We start from the raw sequence: 20,660 nt of genomic DNA on the forward strand, positions 1-20,660 counted from the left end.
ACTCACTATTCTGCTGGTGCAGTCACTGTGTACATACATTACTGATCCTGAGTTACATCCTGTATTATACTCCAGAGCTGCACTCACTATTCTGCTGGTGCAGTCACTGTGTACATACATTACTGATCCTGAGTTACATCCTGTATTATACTCCAGAGCTGCACTCACTATTCTGCTGGTGCAGTCACTGTGTCCTTACATTACATTACTGATCCTGACTTACATCCTGTATTATACCCCAGAGCTGCACTCACTATTCTGCTGGTGCAGTCACTGTGTACATACATTACATTACTGATCCTCAGTTACATCCTGTATTATACTCCAGAGCTGCACTCACTATTCTGCTGGTGCAGTCACTGTGTACATACATTACATTACTGATCCTGAGTTACATCCTGTATTATACTCCAGAGCTGCACTCACTATTCTGCTGGTGCAGTCACTGTGTACATACATTACTGATCCTGAGTTACATCTGTATTATACTCCAGAGCTGCACTCATTATTCTGCTGGTGCAGTCACTGTGTACATACATTACATTACTGATCCTGAGCTACATCCTGTATTATACTCCAGAGCTGCACTCACTATTCTGCTGGTGCAGTCACTGTGTACATACATTACATTACTGATCCTGAGTTACCTCCTGTATTATACCCCAGAGCTGCACTCACTATTCTGCTGGTGCAGTCACTGTGTACATACATTACTGATCCTGAGTTACATCTGTATTATACTCCAGAGCTGCACTCATTATTCTGCTGGTGCAGTCACTGTGTACATACATTACATTACTGATCCTGAGTTACATCCTGTATTATACCCCAGAGCTGCACTCACTATTCTGCTGGTGCAGTCACTGTGTATGTGATTTGCTGTGCCTCAGAGCTGCACTCTAGCTGCGGCCAGGTCACATACAGGAGTATAGGTTAGGCAGGGCTTTGTTGAGCAGACAGTATGGCTGGGAGTGTTGGCAGGTTTCCTGTTTTCTAAGTATCTCCCTTCACTTCCATGAATGCGGCTCTAAGTATCAGATCCGGTAAAACATAAAAACAAAAGTGGAAGGGAAGCGTCCGCCGGCGCTGCACAGGATACGTGTACACTGCGATACTCGCACAGTTTACACTTCTTGTGTTAGTTTGTATTTATACCAGGATGGACTGGAGATATAAATATACAGAATTTCCTGCTGCTTTATGTACAGCGCGAAGAAGGAATGAGTTCAGCCCGGCCCTTGTCCTTTAATCACACGTCACCATTGCTGTTGGTCCAGTGTTCCGCACTGAAAAGTGTTAATGTGACTTTACAGGAGTCAGCGCTCCAAATGCCCTGCACTGACATCGGGGCAAATGATAAAACTCTGCTTATCTGCAGACACCTCTAGAGGGAGCACTGCAGACACCATTAGAGGGAGCACTGCAGACACCACTAGAGGGAGCACTGCAGACACCGTTAGAGGTACTGCATACACCACTAGAGGGAGCACTGCAGACATCACTAGAGGGAGCACTGCAGACACCATTAGAGGTACTGCAGACACCACTAGAGGGAGCACTGCAAACATCACTAGAGGGAGCACTGCAGACACCACTAGAGGGAGCACTGCAGACACCTCTAGAGGAAGCACTGCAGACTACAGACACCACTAGAGGGAGCACTGCAGAATCAGGAGAATGAGCACTACAGACACCACTAGAGGGAGCACTGCAGATACAACTAGAGAAAGGACTTCATAAACCAATAGAAGAAACACTGCAGACACCATTAGAGGGAGCACTGGAGACACCACTAGAGGGAGCACTGCAGACATCACTAGAGGGAGCACTGCAGACACCACTAGAGGGAGCAATGCAGACACCACTAGAGGGAGCCCGGTAGACACCATTAGAGGGAGCACTGCAGACACCACTATTGGGAGCACTGCAGACACCACTAGAGAAAGCACTTCATAAACCAAAAGAGAAAACACTGCAGAAACCATTAGCAGGAGCACTGCAGAATCACTAGAGGGAGCACTGGAGCCACCACTAGAGGGAGCACTGCAGACACCACTAGAGGGATCGCTGCATATATCACTAGAGGGAGCACTGCAGAATCACTGCAGAATCACTAGAGGGAGCACTGGAGACACCACTAGAGGGAGCACTGCAGACAACACTAGAGGGAGCACTGCAGACAACACTAGAAGGAGCACTGCAGACACCACTAGAGGGAGCACTGGAGACACCACTAGAGGGAGTACTGCAGGCGCCACTAGAGGGAGCACTGCAGACACCACTAGAGGGAGCACTGCAGACAACACTAGAGGGAGCACTGCAGACACAACTAGAGAAAGCACTTCATAAACTAATAGAAGAAACACTGCAGACACTAGGGGGTCACTGTAGCCGTCCTAACCCCAGAGCATGTCTCCCTCTCTTTATTGTGCATTTATATATGTTGTTGAATGCTGCTTTAAAATGTGTATATAAGTATCCAGTGTAATATTGTAATTCTACTGCACAATGTAGATAATAGGGACAGTGCAGTTAGTGCTAAAGCCACTAGATGGGGGTACAGAGTCCTTAGTCTAGTCACCCTGTAAATAGTTAACATAGGAGGGGTTAGTTGGGGAGTAAGATAGTAGGATTTCCTGGTTTAGTTCAGTCAGGGCAGGGAGCCCTTAGTTCTCGGGTGGGCGACATGCCCGAGCTACCCAACGCCCCGCAAAGTTAAAGGAAGTGCCCAGCCATCCAGGGACAGAGTGCCAGCTAGTGAAGTGACAGCTGAAGTGAGAGGAGATTGAGTTCCTGTGAAGCAGGAGATTGAGTTTCCCAGGAAGAATACTGCAGTACCATACGCGGCAGGACAGACGGACGGGTCACTCAGGATGTGGAGATTGCTAGCATGGGTGGACTCCCTTGGTTCCGGGGCGAAACGGATGAGGGACCCCCTGTATACAGTGAGCGTACACAATGAGGACGCCGGGAAAACGTAGAGTGCGGTATGACCAGATCTCGAGCCGTGTGACAGGAAGAGATGAGAAGGGAAAGATGCAGTATCGTGTAACATGGAAACTGTTGTTGTTGATGGAATGTATCTGGATGGGCTGCGAAGATCCGAAAGTAAAGTTTTGCATTTTGAGTTATACTTGGACTGTGTCTCTGTTTATTCACATGAAGCCAAAGGCGACCCCACGAAAAGGAGGGTAGGCCCCGTCGGTGCCAGGAATGAAGAGGCAAGTAGAGTACAAGAGAAATGTGAGCTTTCTGTAAGGGAAGGCCAGGGTATATCTTGCCAGAGAAACTCAGCCACGACTACTGCCTGGCTGACCTCTACACTTGGCGTAGTCGCCAGGATGCCGACACCGTGCACTGGGGATGAACCACAAAGAAAGAAAAAGATTATTTAAATGTAACAGATGAAGATTTTGTGAGCGCCATTGAGATGCTGGATGTAACTAATGTGCTGGACATGTCTGAAACTCTAGGAGAGACTGGCATTGCATTGGCAAAGATGGTGGTTGTAAAGATGGCGGAGTCTGGCGCCAACAGTGAGAACAGTCATGGTGATAACGCCATTCGTGGGCGTAACAGGGCAGATATGGTGCCAAAGTTGACTGTCAGTACCCCTTAGTCCGCCCTTGGTGGGCGCGGTGAAGGAGGAGAACTCGCCCCTTACAAAAGGTTTCGAGGAAATGGGTGGAGTGAATGGAAGCGACCCCACCTTGGAACAGGTGGGGCCCAGAAGAGGATCTTGTGTGCAGCTGCGGTGGCCTAGGCTGCCTGGAATTAAAATGGCGACAGGATGAAGAGAGGAACTGACCTGGATGACTGAGAGGAGATGCAGTTGAAGTCCGGACCGACCGCTTCCCCATACCTGCAGAGGAAAGCTGCCGGCAGCTGCCGGAGCTGGAACATCATCCTCAGGAACTGGAACGCCAATCCCAGGAGCCAGAACCTCTTTTCCCAGAGCCAGTGCTTCAGCATCATCCGGAATCGGAAACAGCGGCAACCCCAGAGGAGCCTGACCGGAAGCGAATGCCAAGCCGGGACTTCGTCATCAGCAGCCAGAGTTAGCAGCGTCCGTGGAGGGATCCAACGTTCATGGGACGTACATGGCCGGATCTCCCAGGTCAGTGGTGAGTGAACCACGACCCCTAACACCAGGAGGTTGGTCCTTGCCACGGCCTTCCACCCAGCCAGGCTGTACTGCCCCACGACCCTCTGTCCCGGGGGCCGAACCCCTGGATTTAACCCCCAGACATTGGGGATGGAAAAGAAGGCCCTGGGGAGGCGCAGGTACCGAAGTGGGCACTATACGAGTCGACACAGTGAGCATACAACGAGGACGCCGGGAAAACGTACAGTGCGGTACGACCAGATCTCGAGCCGTGTGGCAGGGAGAAAAAAAAAAGGAAAGATGCAGAATCGTGTATCGTGGAAACTGTTGTTGTTGATGGAATGTATCTGGATGGGCTGCGAAGATCCGAAAGTAAAGTTTTGCATTTTAAGTTATTCTTGGACTGTGTCACTGTTCATTCACATGAAGCCAAAAGCGACCCCACGAAAAGGAGGGTAGGCCCCGTCGTGCCAGGAGTGAAGAGGCAAGTAGAGTACAAGAGAAATGTGAGTTTTCTGTAAGGGAAGGCTAGGGTATATCTTGCCAGAGAAACTCAGCCACGACTACTGCCCTGGCTGACCCCTACAACACCATGAGAGGGAGCCCTGCAGACATCACTAGAGAGAGCCCTGCAGACACCATTACAGGGAGCACTGCAGAAACCACTAGCGGGAGCACTGCAGAAACCACTACAGGAAGCACTGCAGACACCACTAGAGGGAGCACTGCAAACACCACTAGAGGGAGCACTGCAGACACCAACAGAGTGAGCACTGCAGTCACCAGTAGAGAGAGCACTGCAGAGACCACTAGAGAGAGCACTGCAGACACCACTAGAGTGGGAACTACAGACACCAGTAGAGGAAGCACTGCAGACACCACTAGAGAGAGCACTGCAGAACTCACTAGAAGCACTGCAGACACAAGTAGAGGGAGCACTGCACACACCACTAGAGGGAGCACTGCAGACACCACAAGAGGGAGCACTGCAGACACCACTAGAGGGAGAACTGCAGACACCACTAGAGGGAGCACTGCAGACACCACTAGAGGGAGCACTGTAGACATGACTAGATGGAACATTGTAGACACTACTAAAGGGAGCAGTGAAGATGCCACTAGAGGGATCATTGCAGATGTCACTAGAGGGACCACTGCAGATGTCACTAGAGGAAGAAATGCAGATGCCACTAGAGGGACCACTGCAGATGCCACTAGAGGAAGAAATGCAGATGCCACTAGATGGAGCACTGCAGACGCCATTAGAGGGAGCACTGCAGAATCACTGCAGAATCACTAGAGGGAGCACTGGAAACACCACTAGAGGGAGCACTGCAGACAACACTAGAAGGAGCACTGCAGACACCACTAGAGGGAGCACTGCAGACACCACTAGAGGGAGCACTGCAGACACCACCAGAGGGAGCACTGCAGGCGCCACTAGAGGGAGCAATGCAGACACCACTAGAGGGAGCACTTCAGACACCACTAGAGGGAGCAATTCAGACACCTCTACAGGAAGTACAGATTGCTGACATCATAGTGTGAATATTATGCTTGTTAGCTCCCTCTAGTGGTGGCAGCCAGAATGCGTTTTCGCAGCAGGTTTAACATAAAAAAATAATAAGCAACATGGGACTCATTGAAGAGATTTCTGTGCAGATACTATACCAGGTACCTGAAGTCGGTAGACACTGTGGTACAGCAAAGGGTGTTTTACTGGATGGGAGATATATTTCTCTCAGCAGATTAATGTTTGGCCGGGTTTTTCCCTAAAGACAGGACCTGCGATGATGTCAGGGTCACGTGATCAGCACATGTGATGTCTATCCCACTGGTGGGAGGGGTTGGGCCCTATGTAATGGAGGTTGGTAAATTTCCACAGAGTGTGTGTGTTTTCTGGAAGCTACAGGAACTTGGCTGGACTCAGCCTGAAACTTATATACAGGATCCCCATGCTGCAGGACTGTAGCAGCAAGACTCAGAAGAACCCCGGGAATGGCACCTGGCGGACGCCGCAGGACCTGGCAGCCGCTTAGTTACGCCCGTCCCGTGCAAGGGGTGAGTCTGGGACCAGTGGTTCTCCAAGCTGGAGTATGTGTATGGTTTTTTTCCTTATGTTCTGTTACTAAGTGATATGAAACCACTGAAACTGGACTTTATGCCTGTGTGTTGCCTCGTTACTGCTGCCCAGCTATTGCCTACCAGAGCGAATCCCTACAATTGGTGGAGAATGCGAGCAGAAGCAGTGAGGCCAGGCTGTTTTTTCTTATTTTTGATTTGCACCCCAGCCTATGTCCTGGGTGAAACGAGTGGCAGAGACCCAGGCGGGGAACTTTCCAGAAATGGAGGCCACGGTAAAAACGCTCATAGAGGTCATGCGACAGCAGCAGCAGGCTACACAGCAGCAGCAGGCTATGCAGCAGCAACAGGAGGCCATGCGGCAGCAGCAACAGGAGGCCATGCGACAGCAGGCTATGCAGCAGCAGGCTACGCAGCAGCAGCAGGAGGCCATGCGGCAGCAGCAACAGGAGGTCATGCGACAGCAGGCTATGTAGCAGCAGGAATCCAATCAGCTGTTGATACAGCATATCACGGCAGCGCAGACAAAAGGAGCTGACTGGGGAATCCATGAGGTCCGGAAAGCGGTTCGTATAGCGATTCACAAGATGGAGAAATCGGACGATGTGGAGGCATACCTGGAGATGTTCGAAGGAGTCGCTGTAGAGAGACAAGCTACCCCGGGACCATTGGGCGGATGTCCTCGCTCCGTTTCTGACCCCAGGACCTTTGAAAGTGTATCAGGACCTATCCACGGAGCAAAGGGCGGACTACACGGTTGTCAAGGGTGAAATACTGGCACGGCTTGGGGTACATGTGTTAGTGCGGGCCCATCGGGTACACCAGTGGGAGTTTACCTCCTCCAAGCCGGCCCAGTTCCAGTATTACGACCTGTTGCACCTGTTACAAAAGTGGTTGCAGCCTGAGGTGTTGTCCCCCATGGCCATGCTGGACCGCATAGTGACTGATAAATTTTGGAGGGCTTTGCCCCACTCCCTCCAGACATGGGTCGGACAGGCCATCCCCTACTAATGCCATGCAGAAGATAGACCTCATAGAAAGGTATGAGGCTACCAAAGAGCTACAGGGAGGGACTCCTCGGAAGGTAACAGGAAGGTTCCCTAAGTCCCTACCCCTGGTTCAATCAATCAATCAAATTTATTATCGCCAAGTACATATTACATATATACAAGGAATTCTTTGTGGCAAAGAGGCAACATAATATATAACAACAGATACAACAAGTAACATCTAACAAGACAGACACAGTATATAGTCTACACATGACGATTTAATTGTTGAACAGAGAGTGGATAGAAGCTGTTCATATGGCGGTTGGTGCTGCATTTGGGGACTCTGAAGCGACGTCCTGAAGGGAGTAGTTGGAATGAGGAGTGTCCCGGGTGAGAGGGATCAGATGAAATTTTCAATGCGTGGGATCGAATACTCTTATCATAAAGATCCTGGATTTTAGGCAGGGGGAACCTATAATTCTCTCTGCTGTTCTGAAAGTCCTTTGTAAGCGGAGTTTGTCATGCGCAGTGGCTCCCCCATACCAGACTATCAGAGAGGAACAAATCACAGATCTGATGACAGCATTAAAGAATAAGATCAGCAGATTCTTAGACAAACCATATCTTTTCAGCTGACGCAGGAAGAACATCCTCTGTTGTGCTTTTCTTATAACAGCATCCACGTTTTTCCCCCATTTAAGATCATGAGAGATGATAACACCAAGGAATTTGGTCTCTGTGACCCTAAGAACCACTTCGTCATGGATGTAGATTGGAAGTATCTCATGTTGATCTTTCCTAAAATCCACAACCATCTCAGCAGTTTTTTTAGTGTTGAGTACAAGATTATTGGCTTTACACCAGTCACATATTCTTTCCACCTCACTCCGATACAAGTCTTCAGCATTTCCCCTGATGAGACCAATCAGTGTCATATCATCGGCAAATTTCAAGATTTTTACTGAGTCTGCTGAAGAGATGCAATCATTCGTATAGAGAGAAAACAGTAACGGGGACAAAACACACCCCTGAGGTGCCCCGATGTTTGTGACCAAGGTGTCCGAAGTGAATGGTCCAACTTTTACACTCTGTATCCTGGCTGTCAGGAAGTTATAAATCCACAAGCATAAGTTGAGAGGGACTCCAAGAGCTACCATTTTCTTATGAAGTAAATTCGGATCAATGGTATTGAACGCTGAGCTAAAGTCCATGAAAAGAATCCGGACATATGAGTGCCGTTCATCTGTATGATCCAAAATGTACTTCAGTGCCAGATTGACAGTGTCGTTTGCCGAACGATTCTCCTTATAGGCAAACTGAAGCGGGTCCCATAGCTTCTGCGTGAATTTTATCAGGTGGGACATCATAATTCTTTCGAAGACTTTCATAGCTACAGATGTGAGTGCTACTGGAACACATGTGTACATCGTTATTATTCTGCTTTGTGACAGAGGAGGCCGCTTTACTTTTGTTATGGCTGATCCCAAGTCTGCTCCAGCTCCCAAGAAGGGCTCCAAGAAAGCCGTGACCAAGACTCAGAAGAAGGACGGCAAGAAGCGGAGGAAGAGCAGGAAGGAGAGCTACGCCATCTACGTGTACAAGGTGCTGAAGCAGGTCCACCCCGACACCGGCATCTCCTCCAAGGCCATGGGCATCATGAACTCCTTCGTCAATGACATCTTCGAGCGCATCGCAGGGGAAGCCTCCCGCCTGGCTCACTACAACAAGCGCTCCACCATCACCTCCCGGGAGATCCAGACCGCCGTGCGCCTGCTGCTGCCCGGAGAGCTGGCCAAGCACGCCGTGTCCGAGGGCACCAAGGCCGTCACCAAGTACACCAGCGCCAAGTGACATCTGCTCCTCGCCTGCTCCGCCATCACCCCATATATATATGTGTACATATATATGTTTATGTGTACTATATGTGTACATTATATGTGTACATTAGATGTGTTCAGCAAGCGGAACCCAGGAAGGCCGCTCAGGACTTATCTGGGGAAGTAAGGAGCCCCATAATCTGTTGGCAGTGCCAGGAACCAGGTCATATGAGAGCTGATTGCCCCCCACCTGACTGAGCCCATGGACACAAATTTTGGGAACTGCCAGTCCCACTATGCCGAACCGATGTGTGCAATGGGTACTCTGAGAGGTCCCAATATGGAACATTTGTGTCGGGTGGAAGTGGAGGGTACCCCGGCTGTGGCCCTATTGGACTCAGGGAGTCTTGTAACCCTGGTACGAGCCAGCTGGATACACACCAGCGAGTATACGGGTCGGAAAATTGGGGTGTTGTGTATACATGGAGACTTAAACGACTATCCCACCGCACTAGTGGTAATCAGCACCCTACCAGGGAGGCGGTGCCACGAGGTGGAGGTTGTGACTAATTTACATTATGAAGTGATAATTGGACGAGACTTTCCATTGTTTTCTGTGCTGTGGCCGTCTGTTGTCCCACCCACTGAGCAACTGCCGGCACCAGAGGCAACCAGGTTACATTCTCCAGAAGGGGGGCATGAACCTGGTGGCCCGGAGGAAGAAGTGCTGGCTGTAGGAATAACCTTCCCTTCGGTGGAGGAGGGGGAGAATTCTCCCAGGGAAGTATTGGCCGGAGAGGTGGAAGACTTGCCGCCGGGACCTGAGTTGTCAGACTTCAATGTGTCAGGTGACAATTTTGGTACAGCGCAACTCCGAGACCTTACTTTAGCCCGGGCCAGAGAAAATGTACTGTTTGTCAATGGGGAACCCCAACAACCTGGGGCAGATACGGTGTGGCCGCGCTTGGAACTGAACCAGGATTTGTTGTACCGAGTGGAGAAAATACGGAGGGAAATGGTAGAACAATTACTGGTATCGCAGATGTATCGGAGGCTGGTAATGGATTTAGTGCATGCGCATGTACTTGGGGGGCATTTGGGCCAGAAGAAAACCCTCGACCGAATTCTGCAGCGATTTTACTGGCCAGGGGTCCACGAAGAAGTTAAACGGTACTGTAGCTCCTGTCCAGTATGCCAAGTAACCAGTCCCCAGCCTCACTTTCGGAGCCCTTTGGTGCCTTTGCCAATTATAGAGGTTCCCTTCGAGAGAGTGGCCATGGACCTGGTGGGGCCTCTCAATAAGTCGGCAAGGGGACACCAATACATTCTTGTAGTTCTAGATTATGCTACCTGATATCCTGAGGCCATTCCTCTGCGCCACACATCAGCTAAGCTTATAGCAAAGGACCTCATGGGTATGTTTTCACGGGTGGGCATTCCGCAAGAGATTTTGACAGACCAGGGAACCCCCTTTATGTAAAAAATTATGAAGGAACTCTGCCGGTTTTAAAATGTTAAACAGTTGCGCACATCGGTCTATCATCCCCAAACAGATGGTCTGGTAGAAAGGTTCAATAAGACGCTGAAGAGCATGTTAAAAAAGCAGTTTCCAAAGATGGGAAGGACTGGGATCTGTTATTGCCATATTTGTTGTTTGCAGTACGGGAGGTGCCTCAGGGATCTACGGGGTTCTCGCCCTTTGAACTATTGTACGGCAGACATCCACAGAGCTTACTTGATATAGCCAAAGAGGCCTGGGAGAACCAACCTACCCCCCACAAAAGTGTGATAGAATATGTTGCAAAAATGCAAGAGAGGATGGAGACAGTCCTACCCTTGGTCCGAAACATATGGAGGCAGCACAACGGTCACAGAGTCGGGTCTATAACCGGGAGGCTCGGGTAAGAACCTTTAGCCCTGGGGATCGGGTGTTGGTGCTTGTGCCTACCTTTGATAGCAAATTTCTCACAAGGTGGCAGGGACCCTACGAGATCATGGAGAAGGTGGGGCCAGTAGACTACAAGGTACACCAGCCAGGACGGAGAAAGCCAGAACAGGTTTACCATATTAATTTGCTTAAACCCTGGAAAAATAGAGGGCAGCTGGGTGGGGATAGTCCGCTGCCAGCGTTTCAGATGGAAAAGGCTCCGTTACCTTGGGGCGAGGCAGGAGAAGCCCAACCCGCGGTCAAAATTGCAGATACTTTGTCTCCTAGACAGGTTCAGGAGGTCCGGGAGTTCATTAGCCGGAATACAGATGTTTTTCAGAGCTCCCTGGAGGCACCTCCCTAATCCAACATGACATTGTCACAGAGCCACAGGCCAAGGTCTGACTAAAGCCTTATCGGGTGCCTGAGACCCGGCAACAAGCCATCTCGGAAGAGGTAAAAGCTATGCTACAGTTAGGGGTCATAGAAGAGACTCAAAGTGAGTGGGCCAGCCCAATAGTCCTAATACCCAAGCCTGATGGGTCTCTAAGATTCTGTAATGATTTTAGAAAACTCAATGACATTTCAAAGTTTGACGCCTACCCCATGCCACGGGTTGACGAGTTGATAGAGCGCTTTGGGCAAGCACGGTATTTTACAACTCTGGACCTCCCAAAAGGTTATTGGTAGGTACCCCTAACAGAGGCGGCGAAGGGAATAATGGCTTTTGTAACACCTGAGGGGCTGTTCCAGTATAAGGTGTTACCCTTTGGGTTGCATGGCGCTCCAGCAATGTTCCAGCGGTTAATGGATATTGTGCTCCGTCCCCATCGCCGCTATGCCTCAGCCTATCTAGACGATATCATTGTGTTCAGCACCGACTGGGAAAGCCACTTAGCAAAAGTACAGGCAGTGATAGACTCTCTGTGACAAGCAGGGCGAACTGCCAACCCAAGGAAGTGTTCCATAGGGTTGGAAGAAGCCCGGTACTTGGGTTATGTCATTGGGAGAGGAGTTCTCAAGCCCCAAGTAAACAAAGTAGAGGCAATCCAAAACTGGCCCCGTCCCCTCACAGCAAAACAGGTAAAAGCCTTTTTAGGTTTTGTGGGATATTATAGACTGTTCATTCCCAACTTTGCAACCCTGTCCGCGCCTTTAACAGATTGCTTAAAAGGGAAAAAATCTGTGATGGTCGACTGGAATGATCAGTTAGAGTTGGCCTTTACAAAGTTAAAATGGGCACTGTGTGGTACACCAGTCCTGATCACTCCAAATTTCAAAAAAGAGTTTGTTGTGCAGACTGATGCCTCTGAGATAGGGCTCGGTGCCGTGCTGTCTCAGGAAGTTAACGGGGAAGAGCATCCTGTTAGTTTCCTAAGCCGGAAGCTTACCCCAGCTGAAACCCGGTACAGTATTGTGGAGAGAGAGTGCCTGGCCATCAAGTGGGCGCTAGAGTCATTGCGCTACTATTTGCTGGGGAGAACATTTCGGTTGGTGACAGATCATTCTCCTCTTACGTGGATGAGTCAAGCTAAGGAGAGGAATGCCCGAGTCACCAGGTGGTTCCTGTCCCGGCAAAACTTTAAGTTTTCAGTGGAACATCGCGCAGGTAGACTACAGGGGAATGCAGATGCCCTGTCCAGAGTTCACTGTATGTCATGTGTCCACCCCCTTAGGGTTGAACATAGGGGGAGGTATGTGGTACAGCAAAGGGTGTTTTACTGGATGGGAGATATGTTTCTCCCAGCAGATTAATGTTTGGCCGGGTTTTTCCATAAAGACAGGACCTGCGATGATGTCAGGGTCACGTGATCAGCCCATGTGATGTCTATCCCACTGGTGGGAGGGGTTAGGCCCTATGTAATGGAGGTTGGTGATTGCCACAGTGTGTGTGTTTCTGGAAGCTACAGCAACTGGGCTGGACTCAGCTTGAAACTTATATATAGGATCCCCGTGCTGCAGGACTGTCGCAGCAAGACTCGGATGAACCCCGGGAATGGCACCTGGCGGACGCCGCAGGACCTGTCAGCCGCTTAGTTATGCCCGTCCTGTGCAAGGGGTGAGTCTGGGACCAGTGGTTCTCCAAGCTGGAGTATGTGTATGGTTTTGTTCCTTATGCTCTGTTAACCGGCTGGTTACTAAGTGATATTAAACCACTGAAACTGGACTTTATGCCTGTAACTGCCGCCCTGCCATTACCTACCAGAGCGAATCCCTACAACACACACACAGATTACATATGAAAAATCTGGAGGTCAACCCTAGCAGTCTGAACTGCAAATCAGCAGCAGAAGCTAAATAGCGTTCTAAGGCCGTAACAGTGATACAACCATCTTTCTTATTAGACAACGTCACAAAATTACCATGGAGTGGACGGGGAACGTTTATATTAGGAGCCAAAATCTATAGGTGTGGAAAATTTGTTCTTTTTCAGTATTCATTAACTTCATGTTAATTATTATGTATCTCAGTTCATAGTCCTTTGACATCATATTCCTGTGATGTCATATTCCTGTGATGTCATATTCCTGTGGTCACATTACTTTGCTGTCATATTGCTGTGATGTCATATTCTTGTGGTGTCTTATTGCTGTGATGTCATATTACTGTGATGTCCTTTTGCTGAGATCTCATATTTATTTATACCATATATTGTATTCTATATAGTCATGGAAAAAAAAAAGAAAAGAAAAAGAAGCACAGAAAAAGCGCACTCACAGCCAGATGTCGATATGCAAAAAGGACTTTTATTAATCAAACAAATGCCAGGAAGGCCGAGTACATGATAAAAACAATTAAAAAACACCAAAATGGAGAGGGTGGGCAGGTGGAATAAGAGCATGCATATGTGAATAAAGCATACAAGACATGATGTAACAAGTAATATTAAAGCTCAACAATGCTGTTTTCTCCCAGCAAGTGTGAAAGTTGATATATTGGATTACTTCATTTATTTATTTGTCTCTTATTTCCAAAAGAAGGTCCAAACTATAGCCAATATATAATATATGATTTCACAATAAAGTGAACAATTATGCCAAGTGGACCTGAATCTTAATACACAAGAGGCAATGTGCCTGATACACATACGTGGGTGAAAAGAGACAATGTCAATTTTACATAGTAATAATGTGTTCAGACAGAGCCAAGTAATGAACAAAAATCATTCCAGCCATGAAAAAAAAAAAAAGGAGATAGAGAACAAAAAGCAATCAATAAGAATCACATAATATTTACTGAGGGAGATCACACTGCCCGCCAGCACCAGGGTATATTCCACTCCTGTATGCTGCGCTCCTGCATACTTTGCTCTTATATACTGCCATCCTGTATATTGTCATCTTGTATATTGTCCTCCTGTATACTGTCCTCTATATATGGTCCTCCTGTATCATGTTATATTGTATACTGTGCTCCTGCATACTATCCTCCTGTATAGTGTCCTCTTCTTGTGTACTGTGTGCCTGTGTACTGTCCTCCTGCATACTGTGCTTCTGTGTACTGACCTCCTGCATACTATGCTCGTGCGTACTGTCCTCCTGTGTACTGTCCTATGTACTGTCCTCCTGTATACTGTGCTCCTGTATACTGTCCTCCTGTATACCATGCTCCTGTATACTCTCTTCCTGTATACTGTTCTCCTGTTTACTGTGCTCTTGCGTACTGTGCTCCTGCATACGGTCCTCTTGTGTACTGTCCTCCTGTGTACTGTCCTCCTGTGTACTGTGCTCCTGTGTACTGTCCTCCTGTGTACTGTGCTCCTACATACTGTCATAATGTGTACTGTCCTCCTGCATACTGTCCTCCGGCATACTGTGCTCCTGCATACTGTCCTCCTGTGTACTGTCCTCCTGTGTACTGTCCTCCTGTATACTGTCCTCCTGTATACCATGCTCCTGTTTACTGTGCTCTGGCGTACTGTGCTCCTGCATACTGTCCTCCTGCCCACTGTGTTCCTATATACTGTGATTCTGTATACTGTGCTCCTGTATACTGTGCTCTTGAATAATGTCCTCCTGTATACTGTGCTCCTGTATACTGTCCTCCTGTATAGTGTCCTCTTCCTGTGTACTGTGTTCCTGCATACTGTGCTCCTGCATATCATCCTCCTGTGTACTGTTCTCCTGTGTACTGTCCTCATGCATTCTGTGCTCCTGTGTACTGTCCTCCAGCGTACTGTGCTCCTGCGTACTGTGCTCCTGCGTACTCTGCTCCTGCGTACTGTGCTCCTGTGTACTGTCCTCCTGTGTTCTGTGTTCCTACATACTGTGATAATGCGTACTGTCCTCCTGCATACTGTGCTCCTGTGTACTGTCCTCCTGTATACTGTGTTCCTGTGTACTGTGCTCCTGCATACTGTGCTCCTGCGTACTGTCCTCCTGGGTACTGTCTTCCTGTGTACTGTCCTCCTGCGTACTGTCCTTCTGTGTACTGTCCTGTATGCTATGCTCCTGTATACTGTCCTCCTGTTTACTGTGCTCTTGCGTACTGTGCTCCTGCGTACTGCCCTCCAGTATACTGTGCTCCTGTATGCTGTGATTCTGTATACTGTGCTCCTGTATAATGTCCTCCTGTATACTCTCCTTGAGTATACTGTCCTCCTGTATACTGTGCTCTTGAATAATGTCCTCCTGTAGACTGTGCTCCTGTATACTGTATACTGTGCTTCTTTATACTGTACTTCTGTGTAATGTCCTCCTGTATACTGTACTCCTGTATACTGTGATCCTGTATAATGTTCTCCTGTTTACTGTACTCTTGCATACTGCCCTCCAGTATACTGTGCTCCTGTATGCTGTGATTCTGTATACTGTGCTCCTGTATACTCTCCTTGAGTATACTGTCCTCCTTTATACTGTGCTCTTGAATAATGTCCCCCTGTATACTAAGCTCCTGTAGACTGTGCTCCTGTATACTGTATACTGTGCTTCTTTATACTGTACTTCTGTGTAATGTCCTCCTGTATACTGTACTCCTGTATACTGTGATCCTGTATAATGTCCTCTTGTATACTGTTCTCCTGCATAATGTCCTCCTGTACACTGTGCTCCTGTATACTGTCCTCTTGTACACTGTGCTCCTGTATACTGTACTCCTGTATACTTTGCTCCTGTATACTATTCTCTGTCATGATCCCACCTGGTACCACCAATATGTCACGGCCCAGGGGATGTGACCTTTGGCTGCACATGGCTATCACAGGCGCAGGGGGGGCTTATCTTAGTTATCCCACTGCTGGCACCATGTGATAAAAAAAAACAGCAAGCTAGCCTTGCCCTAACAATTTACCGCAGGGAGGGTTATTTTGGTTGCTTCACCACTGCCCACAATACTTCACGAGACTTTTCAGTTCCACTTCGGACTCGCAGCTTTCCGGTGCCCCCTTACCCTCAGGTCAGTCAGGGAACTACACCTGGGATAATTGGTCGCCGGTCGGCTGCCTCAATGAGGTCTGGCCACCCGGCACGCTGCAGTGAGGGAATTATAAATGCTCTGGCCGTAACCACTCAATTAGCTTATAAAATCCCTTCCTTCACTTTCAGCAGTGCCCAGGGCCCAGACCACACTTTGCCGCCACCAGCTCCAGATTTCTCTGCTTAAGTTATAAACTTAACAGAGGGGTTCGAAGCCAACCCAATTCAGTAGCGTAATTATCTTAAAGGCGCGTAAGTTTGTTTTTAGATGATGGAGACAGAGCTAATAAGTTTATAGTTTATTCCCAAAGACAGGCAGTGATTACAGAGAAAAAAGGAATTTACAAAGTTGAGACATTAGGTATGTACAATGCAAATATAAAATAAATGGGATTAAAACAGAGGTTAACACTTACATGTGCTTAGATGGTTCTAGGCTAACCATGTGGGGAGGCGGGGCCAGACGTGTTCCTGCATCTGGGACCCTCTTGGCATGAGATTTCTAGCTGGAATGATCAATTTTTGGGAGGGAATACCTTATCCCTTTGGGTTTGTGACATCACAAAAAGGGGCAGCCTGGTGATGTTCCTCCCCCTGCTCTAAGTACAGATGTGTGTTATGAACTCATTTTCTGCTCCACCAGCTGAGAGTTCTCCTTCCGTTCTCCCTCTGGTGGTGACAGGAGGTAGTGAGGTTGGTTTAAGTGGTAGTGATCTGCCACCTGATGAGGAGGATAACGATTGGATCTCTGGAGTATCAGACTGGATATAAGACAGCCGACGCCCTATCCTGGTGCTGGTGATTCAGTCTGCTTCTCAGGTCTTGGACTTCAGCTCTCTTCCAGTCTTCTCAAGTTAAGTTTGTTTTTTGCTAATGTTCACACTTGCACTTGTTGGTCAATTCAGTTTCTTGTGTGGTCAGCCTGCCCCTGCTGGGGCTATGCTGAACTTCCACTCCTATTTATCTGTATTTGCCAATTTGCCTTTTTTGTCCCTTATTAGATTGGCCTCTTTTTGCTCTGTTTCAGAATATTTCAAAGTGCTGATATAGTGGGAGAAGTCTAGTGACTTCAGGGTCAATTTTGTTATCAGAAGTGTTGGACTTTATTTGGGTTGGGTTTTTTGGCAGATTGCAGACAGTGGCTTTCCTTTCCTGTCCTTTCTAGTTAGTTGGGCCCCATCGTTTGCTCAGCCTATTTTCCTGCCTTTGTTTGTGTTTTCATCTTGTTTCACCGTCAATACATGTGGGGGGCTGTCTCTCCTTTGGGGTCTGCTCTGGGGCAGTTAGTTTTCCTCTTTTCCTGCTTTAGGCTTATGTAGCTCTCCGGTTGTGACGAGGCGTCTAGGACCACCATAAGAACGCTCCACGACTGCTGCTAGTTGTGTGGTTAAGATCAGGGATCTGCAATCTGCATAGTTAGCAACCTCTCTGGTTTTCTGAGACTTAGCTTGTTTTTTTCCTCCTCGGTGACCCATTCATAACAGATGTGGGTCCGGAAAACTTAGAACCATCATATCTGGACTTGAGAACCTAGCAGAGTATCGGCAGAACCATCATTCATTTTGTATTGAAATTAGCTTTGTAATGACACCAAACACTAGCTGCTTATGCCACTCTGTATAGGAGAACTCCGTTTCACTGGTTCTGTCGGCGCTAGAACCGTGAAAATTATGGGCCAGAACGCTGGTTCGGCACCCTACGCAGATATGTAATTTTCACACCTCTGCCACGTATTGTTTTCGCGATCCAGCCTCTTTAATATTTCCCATACTTGTATCCAGCCGCATGGTGCTTCAAACAAAAGAAATCCTTTCCTGGCTAAGGGAGGAAGGGGGGAAAATCCTCACTGGGATCTCAGATTACACAGAGCTGCACAGTGTGTGTGAGCCGAGGAGGGGGGGAGGAACAAGGGGGTGAGTGGCTGCAGGGGCAGAATACAAAGCTGCAACTGTCACAGGCTAAAGTCTCATCTGTAGGGTAGAGAATGGAAGATTCGATTCTGGAAGGTTCCAGAAGTCATATCTTACTTATCATTACATACTCCTGTATACTGTCCTCCTGTATATTGTCCTCCTGCATACTGTCATCCTGTATAATGTAATCCTGAATACTGTGCTCCTGTATACTGTCCTCCAGGTTTACTGTCATTCTTTATACTGTCCTCTTGTATACTGTGCTCCTGTATATTGTACTCCTGTATACAGTCCTCCTCATAGAATCGTAGAATTGGAAGGGACCTCCTGGACCATCTGGTCCAACCCCCTGCTCAAAGCAGGATTCGCTAATTCATCCCTGACAGATATCTGTCCAGCCTCTGTTTGAAGACTTCTATTGAAGGAGAACTCACCACCTCTCGTGGCAGCCTGTTCCACTCATTGATCACTCTAACTGTCAAAAAGTTTTTTCTGATATCTAATCTGTGTCTCCTCCCATTCAGTTTCATCCCATTGCTTCTAGTCTTTCCTTGTGCAAATGAAAATAAAGATGATCTTTCTGCAATGTGACAGCCCTTGAGATATTTGTAGACAGTTATTAAGTCTCAGTCTTCTCTTTTGCAGGCTAAACATTCCCAAATCCTGCAACTTTTCCTCATAAGACAGGGTTTGCAGACCTGTCACCATTCTGGTCGCTCTTTTCTGAACTTGCTCCAGTTTGTTGATGTCTTTTTTAAAATGTGGAGACCAAAACTGGACACAGTATTCCAGATGAGGTCTGACCAAAGAGGAGTAGAGGGCAATAATGACTTCACGTGATCTAGACTGTATGCTTCTGTTAATACATCCTAGAATTGCATTTGCCTTTTTTGCTGCTGCATCACACTGTTGACTCATATTCAGTCTGTGATCTATTAGTATACCCAAGTCTTTTTCACATGTGCTGTTGCTTAGCCCTATTCCTCCCATTCTGTATATTCTTTTTTCATTTTTATTGCCCAGATGTAGTACTTTGCTTTTTTCCCTGTTAAAAACCATTCTGTTAGTTGCTGCCCACTGCTCCAGTTTATTTATATCTTTTTGAATCCTCTCTCTCTCTCTTCTCTAGTATTAGCTATCCCTCCTAGCTTTGTGTCATCAGCAAATTTAATCAGTTTACCCTCATTTCCTTCATCTAAATCGTTGATAAAGATGTTGAACAATACAGAGCGCAGGACAGAGCCCTGTGGTACCCCACTTGAGACATTCTTCCAACTGGATGTGCAGCCATTTACAACCACTCTTTGGGTCCGATCACTAAGCCAGTTATGAATCCACCTAACAGTTGCCTTGTCCATTCCATACTTAGTCATTTTTTCAATACGGATTCTGTGAGATACTTTGTCAAATGCTTTGCTGAAGTCAAGATATACTATATCTACAGCATTTCCCTGATCCACCCAATCAGTGATTCTGTCATAGAAGGGAATTAAGTTAGTCTGACATGACTTATTAGTTACAAACCCATGCTGACTCTGTTTAATCACTTCATTCTTATGCAGGTACTTGTATACATGTTGATTAATAATTTGTTCAAAGATCTTTCCTGGTATAGAAGTCAGACTCACCGGCCTATAGTTGCCTAGGTCCACCTTCTTCCCCTTTTTGAAGATAGGAACAACATTTTCTCTTCTCCAGTCTTCTGGGACTTCTCCTGCTCTCCATGAATTTTCAAAGATTATGGAGAGCGGTTCAAAAATTTCTTCTGCTATCTCCTTCAGTACTCTGGGGTGTAATTCACCTGGACCTGGAGACTTGAATTCATTTAGGTTAGCTAAGTGTTTCCTTACTATATTTCTGTTTATAGTTATCCTGGATTCTTCTATTCCCTTAACAGGACAGTGAAGAATAGTTGATGTTACATTTTCTTTCTGAGAGAAAACAGATGCAAAATAGGAATTTAAAAGTTTGGCCTTCTCAACATCCTGTCTTACCATTTCAGCATTTTCATCCTGTAGAAATCCTAGCGCATCTTTGACTTTTCTTTTACTTTTGACATATCCCCAAAATCCTTTATTATTGCTTTTGACGTCTCTTGCAAGCCTCAATTCATTGTCAGCTTTAGATAATCTGATTCGTGCCCTGCAGGTTCTGCAGACAGCATTATATTCTTCTTTAGATATGCCTCCCTCTTTCCATTTTGTAAACATTTTTTTCTTCCTTTTTAGCATGTGCTTAAGTTCTGTGTTCATCCATCCTGGTTTCCTTAAATGCTTCCTATTCTTCCCTCTTTTCGGAATTGTTAACAACTGTGCTTTGAGAATTTCATTTTTCAAGATTTCCCATCCTTCCTGGACATTGTTGTCCTTAAGGATATCCAGCCTGTATACTATGCTCCTGTATACAGTCC

The 20,660-nt window shown here is 47.3% G+C and overlaps 2 protein-coding genes across 2 annotated transcripts in view; one reads left to right on the plus strand and one right to left on the minus strand.

Annotated features, from left to right (window-relative positions):
* CASR (calcium sensing receptor) overlaps positions 1–20,660 on the minus strand; it is a 210,850-nt gene that overhangs the window by 21,098 nt on the left and 169,092 nt on the right. The window lies entirely within an intron of this gene.
* On the plus strand, positions 8,632–9,032 carry LOC141091454 (histone H2B 1.1-like). Its single transcript, XM_073577024.1, has one exon. The coding sequence runs from the start codon at positions 8,653–8,655 to the stop codon at positions 9,028–9,030; it is 378 nt and encodes a 125-aa protein (XP_073433125.1). The 5' UTR covers positions 8,632–8,652; the 3' UTR covers positions 9,031–9,032.

This window comes from Dendrobates tinctorius, unplaced genomic scaffold (assembly GCF_039654945.1).
Source record: "Dendrobates tinctorius isolate UK_male_01 unplaced genomic scaffold, ASM3965494v1 ptg000054l, whole genome shotgun sequence".
Lineage (NCBI taxonomy): Eukaryota > Metazoa > Chordata > Amphibia > Anura > Dendrobatidae > Dendrobates > Dendrobates tinctorius.